This window comes from Mesocricetus auratus, unplaced genomic scaffold, assembly GCF_017639785.1.
Source record: "Mesocricetus auratus isolate SY011 unplaced genomic scaffold, BCM_Maur_2.0 Super-Scaffold_100014, whole genome shotgun sequence".
Lineage (NCBI taxonomy): Eukaryota > Metazoa > Chordata > Mammalia > Rodentia > Cricetidae > Mesocricetus > Mesocricetus auratus.
The window spans coordinates 29,926,502-29,936,281 of NW_024429197.1; the positions used below are offsets into that span (position 1 = coordinate 29,926,502).

Sequence of the window (9,780 nt, forward strand, 5' to 3'; positions counted from 1 at the left end):
GGTTCCTTGTGTAGCCCTAGCCGTCCTGGAACTTGCTCTGTAGACCAGGCTGGTCTCAAACTCACAGAGATCCGCCTGCCTCTGCCTCCCCCGAGTGCTGGGATTAAAGGTGTGCACCACCACCACCACCACCACCACCACCACCACCACCACCACCACCCAGCTTGTCTCATTTTTTAAAATAGCATCTCACTATCCTTCTAAGCCTGACCTAGAATTTACTATGTAGCCAATGCTAGTCTCAAACACAGAATTCACCACTCTTAGTCTGCTGGAGTACTTACTGGTTTTAGGTCATACAGTAGGTTTTCGGTTGGTTTGGGTTTTTAAGCAACAATTTACGAGTCCTGCTGGTTTAAAGTGTTTATTGCAAGCCCCAGAACCTGAATTTGATCCCTAGAACCATGTACCAGGAGAGAACCAATTCCTAAAAAGTTGAGATCCATAGGCATCAAGCTTGAACACACATAAAATAAATACTTAAAAAATTATTATAAAAATTAATGGAGTCACAAACCTTTATTAATCCCTGTACACAGGAGACAGAGACAAGAGAAATCTTTCTGAATTGGAGGCTGTCCTGACCTACAGAGTAGGCTCAGGGCCATCTAGTACTTTACAATGAGAACCTGTCAAAAACACAAACAATAGGAATAAAGGCTGGACCATGAGTTTAGTTCAGTGATAGAACACTGGTTCCAAGCACACACAGAACCCTACACCCACCTTCAAAATAATCTTTATATACTAAGATAAGAAAACTTTAGCCGGGTGTTGGTAGTGCATGCCTTTAATCCCAGCACTGGGGAGGGAGAGGTAAGTGGATCTCTTTGATCTGTAGATCTGCAAGTCAAAGCTTCCTTCCTCAAGAAACTTACTACTGGGGTGGTGGGCATCTTTAATTCCAATTCCCAAGAGGCAAAGACAGACAGATCTCTGTGAGTCTGAGGCCAGCCTGGTATACACAGCAAGTTCCAGATCAGCAAGAGCTACAGAGCCACCCTGTCTCAAAAAGGAAAAAGGAAACTTACTACCCAATTAAAACAACAAAGCATGCACTGAAACTTTTAAAAAACACGTATCAGACATGCTATACATCTAGTATACAAACAAGTATAATGAAACAGCTTTGGTTTCAAGCATCTTACATCCAATCTTAGATCTCAGTCATGAGCTGTATGTCCTGTTCAGCATCTGGTAGGCTGAGGCAGCAAAGATCTAGAGCTCAATGCCCACCTTGGTACAGAGCCACAGTTAGGTGCAAAACAGCAGCAAACCACCCACCTACCAAAAACAAAACCTTAGAGCTACCATTTTCTGCCTTACATAAATTACCTCCCCCATATGTAAAATGGATTAACTGAAGTACCACTTCTGTCAAATAGTAAAAAGCAAAAGGAGCTATGAGTAGTATTAGTAGGGATACAGACATTAGAAAAAGAAATGGACAGTTGAAAACCGTTTTTGTTCGGTTTTTTTGTTTTTGTTTTGTTTTTGTTTTTTTTTTAAACAGCATCTCTGTGTATCCTTGGCTTGGCTGTCCTGGAACTATATAACCCAGGCTGGCCCCAAACTCAGAGTTCTGCCTGCATCTACCTCTAGGGTACTAGGACTCAAGGCAAGCAAAAGTTTAAAAAGTTGTGCTAGTTGGTTTTATGTCAATTTGACACAAGCTATAGTCATCACAGGAGGAAACCTCAACTGAGAAGATGCCTCCATAAAATCTGGCTGCAGGTAAGTGTGTAGGGCATTTTCTTAATTAATATTGGGGGGGGGTCCACTGTGGGTGAGGCCACTCCTGGCCAGGTGGCCCTGGGTTCGATCAGAAAATAGGTTGAGCAAGCCAGTAAGCATCACCCTTCCATGGCCTCGGCACCAGCTAATGCCTTCAAGATCGTGCCCTGTTTTGAGTTCCTGTGCTAACTTCCTTCATTGTTGGACATTTCCTTCATTGATGTGAAACTGTAAGCCAAATAAGCCCCTTCTTCCCCAACTTGCTTCGGGTCATGGTGATTCATCATAGCAATAGTAACCCTTAACTAAGAGAATTTACTAGGCCAGGAGTAGTGCACACCTTTGGGAGGCTGTACCAGACTCACCTCTGTTAAGTGAGGCCAGGAGGGCTGCTTAGTGAAAGTCAATGAGGAAATAAATACACAGCCGTAGAGTGGTTGCCTAGCATTCATAAGGCTCTGGGTTTGATACAAAGTGCTCAAAAAAAAGAAAAGAAAATATTACCTGTCTTTTCTACAATCTACAAAAAAAAGCAAAAATTCAGATCTTTCTCATTCAAGTCTTTCCCTTTTTTCCTATTTTTTAAATTTCCTGTGTACTGTATTTACATCACATCCCTACCCCCACCTGAGCCACCTTTCTTCCCTCCAACCACCCATGTCCAGTTCCTCCCCTCAAATTCAAGACCTCTTTTTCATGACACACGCACACATGAACACATGTGTAACTACAAACTACTGAGTTCACTTAGTACGGCTCATACGTATGTTTTTCAGGCTGATGATTTGATGTTAGATAACTTACTGGGGGTTTATCCCTAGAAAAGACTAATTCTCCTTCTCTCTACATTCATTAACTCCCTGTAACTCTTCATCTAGGAATGCAGCTTGTTTTGGGGGGTTTTTTTGTTTGTTTGTTTGTTTTTTTTTTTTTTTTGAGATAGAAGCTCTCTGTAGCCTAGGCTGACTTGCAGTTTACTTTGTAGCTATTCTGGCCTCAAATTCACAATAATCCTATCTCCCATTCCCACATGCTGGGATTAAGTTGAGCCATCATGTCACTATTTGAATTTTACTCATCAACAAGAAAAGTGAAAATAATTAAAAGGAGAAACAGGAGGCTGTGCTGTATTAAGTACTGTGGGAAAAACCAACACATCAGGTAAGACTTACAAAACAGAATGTTAGAGCTGGGAAAGTACATAATAATGTTCAAACCCCCCCCACTATTAAAATCTAAGCTCCATATCTTTAAGTTTCAAAAATTATTTTGTGTGTGTGTATATATATATATATGCATATATATACATATATGCATATATATATATATTGTTTGGTTGGTTTTTTGTTTGTTTGTTTGTTTTTGTTTTTCGAGACAAGGTTTCTCTGTGTAGTTTTAGAGCCTGTCCTGGAACTCACTCTGTTTTCGAGACAAGGTTTCTCTGTGTAGTTTTAGAGCCTGTCCTGGAACTCACTCTGTAGACCAGACTGGCCTTGAATGCCTCTGTCTCCTGAGTGCTTGGATTAAAGGCATGTGCCACCAATGCCCGGCTGTTAGTATATTCTTAAAAACAGAATAATTCTTGGCAGATAGTAAATGCCTAACATTATGCGTTGAATAATTTTTAATCCACTTATTTTTATTTTATGTGTCTGTGTGTTTTTCCTGCAAGTATGTCTGCATCTCTTAAGTGTAATGCCTGGGAGATAGGGTCACATCACCTGAAATTATATTTACAGAGGCTGTTAACTCCATGCAGGTGATGGGAACGGAACCAGGTTCTCCTGGAAGAGCAACTGGTGCTCTTAACCACTGTGGATCAATTCTTAAGTCTGAGACACCTGGAGATTTTATTCAATGCCATTATCTACTGGCATAGCCAAAAATGACACTCATTTTTTAATCTAGTATTCTGTCATCTCTAGAAGGCAAGTTTCAATTTCAATCTTTTAGTAAAGAAAGAATTAGAAGACTATTTGGCAGGCATTCAAAAGGGAAGGAAAGCATAAACTAAAACATTTTTCTCCAATTTGTTATTTTTGTTTAAGTGATAAGGGCCAAAAAGTCAACCATAATGCAGTGTGCTACACTTAATATTTAAAAAAAAAAAAACTGCAGAAGCCAGGCATAGCTTATTTAATCCTTGCACCTGAGAGGTTGAGGCAAGCTGATCTGTTAAACCCAGACCATCTCAGTCTACAAAGCAAGTTCCAGGATAACCAGGGCTAGAGTTCCTGTCTCAAACACACACACACACACACACACACACACACACACAGATAGAGATAGAGAGAGATAGAGAGAGAGAGAGAGAGAGAGAGAGAGAGAGAGAGAGAGAGAGAGAGAGAGAGAGAGAGACTATGAGTATAAATGATCCAAACTGATGATCTAATTGCCAGAGGCAGAAACTAGCATCTGGTCAATCTTCCTATCAAAGAGCCCTTTAACAGTTTTGGCACAGACACAGAACTATCAATCACTTTCCTCCAAAGAAACAATTGGGGAAAGAGATGAATTTTAAAATGTCTTTTGCTGGGCGCAGTGGCACACATCCCTAATCCTAGCTTCTTGGGAGATTTAGAGCAGAAGGATCACTTAAATCTAAGAACCTGGGCCAGAATGGGCAATGGTGATACACTGCCTACCCTCCACCTACATCTCACTTGAGTACATCTGTCTCTGTCTGTGTGTTAGAAGAGTGGAAAAGAGAAACAGAAGGTAACAAATAATAATGAGTGTGAAACCAAGCTACACCACTCTGACTTGACTTAGTTCAAGTGGTTAAGAAAAGGTTTTTTTATAAAAAATTTGAGGAACTGAGAAGATGGTCTAGTAGGCAAAAAAACCACTGTGTAAGCATAAGGAGCAGAATTCAAATTTTCAGTACCCAAATAAAAAGCCCAGCATGGCTGAGCATATCTGTAACCCCAGCGTTGGATCTTAAGAACCCACTGGCCAGCTGACCAGCCTAACCAAAATGGCAAGCTTCCACTCACTAAGAGACCTGTCTCAAGAAAGCAGAAAGCGATACAGAAGACCCTGACATTCTCCTCTCCAACAGGCATATGCACCCAGGTACTCACCTGCATGAACCACACACATACAACACACACTTTTACAGACAGTCTCACTATGTTGCCTTGGCTTAACTAACATGCCATTAACATGCCATATAGCTCACACTAGTCTTAAACCAACAGCATTCCTCCGGCCCAACTGACAAGTGCTGGAATTACAGGTGTGTGCCACCAGACCCAATTAATTTAACTTAGAAAAAAAAATTAAACCTAACAGAGGCAGGTGTAACTATGAATTTGAGGCCTGCCTGGTCTACAGAGTTCTAGGCAGCCAAGGGATATAGCGCTATATAGTGCAACTGTCTCAACACACACACACACACACACACACACACACACACACACACACACACACACACACACACGTTAACCAGGCAGGGGCTGTAGAGATGGTTCAGATCAGGTAAAGAGCACTTGTTGCTCTTGCAGAGAACACAGGTTAGGTTCCCAGTACTACATGGTGGTTTATAGCCATCCAAAACTCTAGCTCAAGGGAATTTGGCACCCTTTTCTAACTTATGTGGGCACCAGGCATGCACATGTCCACATATACATGCAAGCAAAACATTCACACACATTAATTAATTGGATCTAAGAACTACAAATTTACTAGGCTTTTTTTGGGGAGGGTGTTTGTTTTTTGGTTTGGTTTGGTTTTGGGAGACAGGGTTTCTCTATAGTTTGAGCCTGTCCTGGAACTCAATTTGTAGACCAAGCTGACCTTGAACTCACAGAGATCCGCTTATCTGTGCCTCCCAAGTGCCACCACCACCTGGCTAAATTTACTAGGTTTTAAAGGAAGACACATTAGTAAATATTTAAAAAAACAGTTTTTCCCCCCCGCCGGGCGTTGGTGGCGCACGCCTTTAATCCCAGCACTCGGGAGGCAGAGGCAGGCGGATATCTGTGAGTTCGAGGCCAGCCTGGTCTACAAAGTGAGTTCCAGGACAGCCTCCAAAGCTACAGAGAAACCCTGTCTCAAAAAAAACAAAAAAACAAAAAAAAAAACCAGTTCTTTTTCTGCGCCTTTACAATATAATCTCAATGCATCTTGGTATTTTAATATCAAAATATTCTAAATTGACTTATTTGAATTATCACTATAAATTCAAACATTAGATACTAAAGGAAAATTCCCCTTGTTGATTCAGCATTGATTCTGCATACATGTTAACAACTAAATATATAACCACAGAACATATATAAATTGTGAAAGTGTCTATAAAAGTAAGAACCTGAAGCAAATTTCCAGAGATGAATGATAGTAAATAGAAAAAAAAAAAACACAGTCCCATCCAAGAAGAAAATCAAGTAGGCACAAAACCAAGAAGCAATTCGACAGAAGTCTTCAAGGAAACAAACACTTTAAGAGGGGAAACTGCCAGAATTAGCCAACAGAGTCAGAACAGACTGCCAACAGAGATCATGTTTAAGGCAGGTCACTAACTAGACTAAGAAAGTCAACACCCAAAAGTCAATGTTTCCATTCCTCAAATTTGAGTTTCAGAAGAATCCTTCCAAACAGATTAATGACTAAGTCTAGACCAGTTAAAGGCTCTATCTTAAAAGTATTTTCCTGTTCTCTGCTGATCAAAATATAATGACCCACAGGAAATAAATTTGGAAATGTACAGTGAAGTTATGAGGCTATTCCTGTACACTGAAACTCTTTTACCTGAAGAGGTGTGTGTGTGGGTGTGTGTGTGTAAGAGAGAGACAGAGAGACAGAGACAGAGACAGACAGACAGACAGACACATATGATATATATATATAATCACTTTTGCTCAGGGGAATGCCAGCCTACAATCCCACTGCCAGAGAGTCTGGGAAACAGAACCTTCATCCAGTGACTGAAGGAAGCAGAAGCAGACACCCACAGCTAATCACTACACTGAACTAGAATCCAGTGACAGAGAGGGATGAGTGATGAGCAAAGGAGTTAAGACTGGGCTGGTTTAACCCATAGAAACAGTTGATCTGAACAAGGGGGAGCTCTTGGACCCCAGATTGATGGCTGTGTGGAAAGCATGGGACTGACCCAGACCCTCTGAATGTGGGTGTCAGTGAGGAGGCCTAGGTAATCTATGGGGCCTTGGGTAGTACTTATCCCTGGCGTACAAATGGACTTTGCTGTCCATCCCACAATGAGGGATGCTCTCTCAGTCTGGACTCTTGTGGGAGGGCCTAGGCCCTACCCTAGATGAAATGACAGACTCTGGAGATCCACCATGGAGGGCCTCACCCTTCCTCGGGATCGGAGTGGAGATTGGGTGGGGGACTTGGGGAGCCTGGGGGGAGAGGGGGAGGAGGGGAGTGAGAGGGAGCTGGAATTGACACATGAAACTATCTTGTTTCTAAATTTAAAAAAAGGAAGAGAAAAAAAATCACTTTTGCTGGGGATGTAGCTTAGTTGGTAGAGTACCTGCCTATCAGCCCCTAGGTTTAATCCCTAGCAATAAATAAACTTAGTATAGTGGTCCAGCCTATAATCCCAGCACTTGGGAGATGAGGCAGAATGAGCCAAAGTTCAATTTATTCTTGACTACTCAGTGAGTTCAAGGCCAGCCTGGTCTACATGAAACCCAGTCTCAAAGTAAGTAAATAAAATCTCCATGCTGGTTCCTAGGGAGAATACTTTTTTTCTCTATCCAAAAACGCTAGGGGAAAAAAAACCCACCTTAAGACCCCTTTATCGTAAGACAGTTAAGAGTCTAATGTCCAAACACATGCCCTACCTTATTGTAAAACTTTAGCTTAAGTCAGGTAAATTTAGGCCAAAGAGATGAGATGGCAGGGAGCTACCACAAGGGCAGGCTGTAACGCGGAGGTGGGCACAGTCACCAGCTTTGGGGAGGACAAACTTCTGGGCAGTTAAGATGGATGGAATGGCGGGTGTGCGGTACCTCACTCTCCTGGATGTGGGATGATTGTTCTTGATTTTAAAGAAACGGAGAACTCCGACTCTCCTGACTGAATGATGTTCAGATTTTCCTATGAACCTCTAGGACTAGGCTCTGAAGGAAAACGGGGTGGGGGAGTGGAGAGAGAGGGAGAGAGAGCGAAACAGCGAGAGGGGGAGCGACAGAGAGAGCGAAAACAGCTTTTGGAAGAAATCGTCCTGGGACAAAGTTATCTCCCCGGTGGATGCCAGACGGAGGACAGGGCCACCCCACCTGCTGAAGGCTGGCGCTGTTAGGCCACTAGGAGGGCGATCGAGACTGCCCCGCACGGGTGGGAAAGTCTGCAAGGGGATCTGAGCAGAAGTTAACCGGCCAGGAGGCAAAGGCGCGAGTGGGGCAAGTACCTGGGCAGGATGCGACTTCTGGAAGCGGGGGGGGGGACACGGGACTCGGCAGCGGTCACTCCAGAGCTGAGCAAAGCTGGGGGAACCCCGCTCCGCCGAGGGCGAGCCTCGTATCGAGCGAGCCTTACGGGAGCTCACCTGGCGGCCGTCAGGCCCGTAGAGAAACTTCCCGAGAGGGTGAGCGCTGACGGGACCGGGAGGAAGAGAGCGGAGCGGAGGAGCCCCACGGAGGCGGCAGGGTGGGAGCCGCGCGGGGCGGGGCCGAGCGCCCCGCGACCCGGGCGGGGGCGCGGCGGCCGCGGTTCGGGGCTCCGGTTCGGGATGGCGCCCGAGTTCCTCACACGCGCTCCCGCCGAGCGGCCCGAGGGCGGCCGCCGCGCCAGCGCCCGAGAGCGGTGGGGGAGGGCCGGGGAACCCCGGCGGGTCGAGCCGGGCAGACCGGCGGGCGGCGTTACCTGTGTCAGGGAGAGCTGGGCTGCCGCAGCCATGGTGTTTCCATCATGCACGGGAGGGGAAGGAAGGACGGGCGGACGAGGCCCGGGGCGGGAAGGAGGCGGAGGGACAGGCCGTAGGCGAGGCCGGCGGCCGGGCGTCTCCCCGAACTTCGACAACTTCCCTCCTCACGCCGCCCCGCCCCGCCCCGCCGGCCCCACAGGCCGCGGCGGCGCGCAAAGCCCGGCGCGGGAGTCTGGGGCGCGGAACCAGGCCCTGACCCCGGCCGCCCTGGAAAACCCGGGGCGGATGGCGCACCGGGCGGACTGGCGGCGGAGGCGGCGCCACAGAGACCTGAGAAGTTGAGACGAAACACCCGACCTTTCTGGGCTGCTGTTTCTGAAAAGTGCGGGAGAACATACCCATGTCCCGGTGGATTGTGGGAACTAAAATAGTAATGGTACTGAGTAATGATTGCAATGGCTTAGTAGTAATAATGATATTAAACTATAATAATTTATGTGTGATTGGCTCTGCACTAAATGCTTTAATTTTGTTTTTTGTTTGTTTGCTTTTGAGGCACGGTCTCTCTCTGTGTAGCCTCAAGCTGGCCTCGAACTCACAGACATCCACCTGCCACTGCCGCCAGAGTGCTGGGATTAAAGTCCTGTGCCACCACTCCAGGCCTAAATGCTCTTTTGTTGTTGTTGTCTGTGGTTTTGTTTTTAAAGACAGGTTTTTCTCCTTGTATCCCTGGCTATCCTGGAACTCGCTTTGTAGGCCAGGCTGGCCTCGAACTCACAGAGCTATGCCTGCCTCTGCCTCCCAATGCCGGGATTAAAGCCGCCTCACCAGTGCCCAGCTTTTATTTATTTATTTAATTGCATGACTAGAGGATCTGAAACAGAAGGAAGCTATACAAATGAGGAAGATGAAACCCAGCTGGGCATGGTGGCATGCCTACCTTTAATCTCTGTGAGCTTCCCAACGGCCTGGCCTACATAGTGAGTTCCAGAACACTCAAGGATACATAGGTGATACATACAAGACCCTGTCTGAAATTTAAAGAAAAGGAACACCACACACACACACACACACACACACACACACAAAGGAATTATCTTACCTGAAGTCAACCAGCTGGCTGAAAAGCCAGATTACAGTTTGACTCCAAAGCCTCTCTACCTGCTGTCATATTGAAAATGAAGGCACATACTAAATCTTTTCCTCCT

At 45.3% G+C, this 9,780-nt stretch overlaps 1 protein-coding gene across 5 annotated transcripts in view; it reads right to left on the bottom strand.

Annotated features, from left to right (window-relative positions):
* Nucleotides 1-8,742, bottom strand: part of Eps15 (epidermal growth factor receptor pathway substrate 15) — a 98,782-nt gene extending 90,040 nt beyond the window's left edge. For 2 of the 5 annotated variants that reach the window (XM_040756978.1, XM_040756977.1), the window contains exon 1: nt 8,572-8,740. In XM_040756978.1, coding sequence (XP_040612912.1) covers nt 8,572-8,604 — 33 coding nt within the window. In that variant the 5' untranslated portion in view covers nt 8,605-8,740. Of the gene's footprint in view, nt 1-8,571 lie in introns of all 5 variants that reach the window. The other 3 variants (XM_005072120.4, XM_021228390.2, XM_040756979.1) reach the window with 2 other exon arrangements.
* Nucleotides 8,743-9,780: the final 1,038 nt, after the last annotated feature.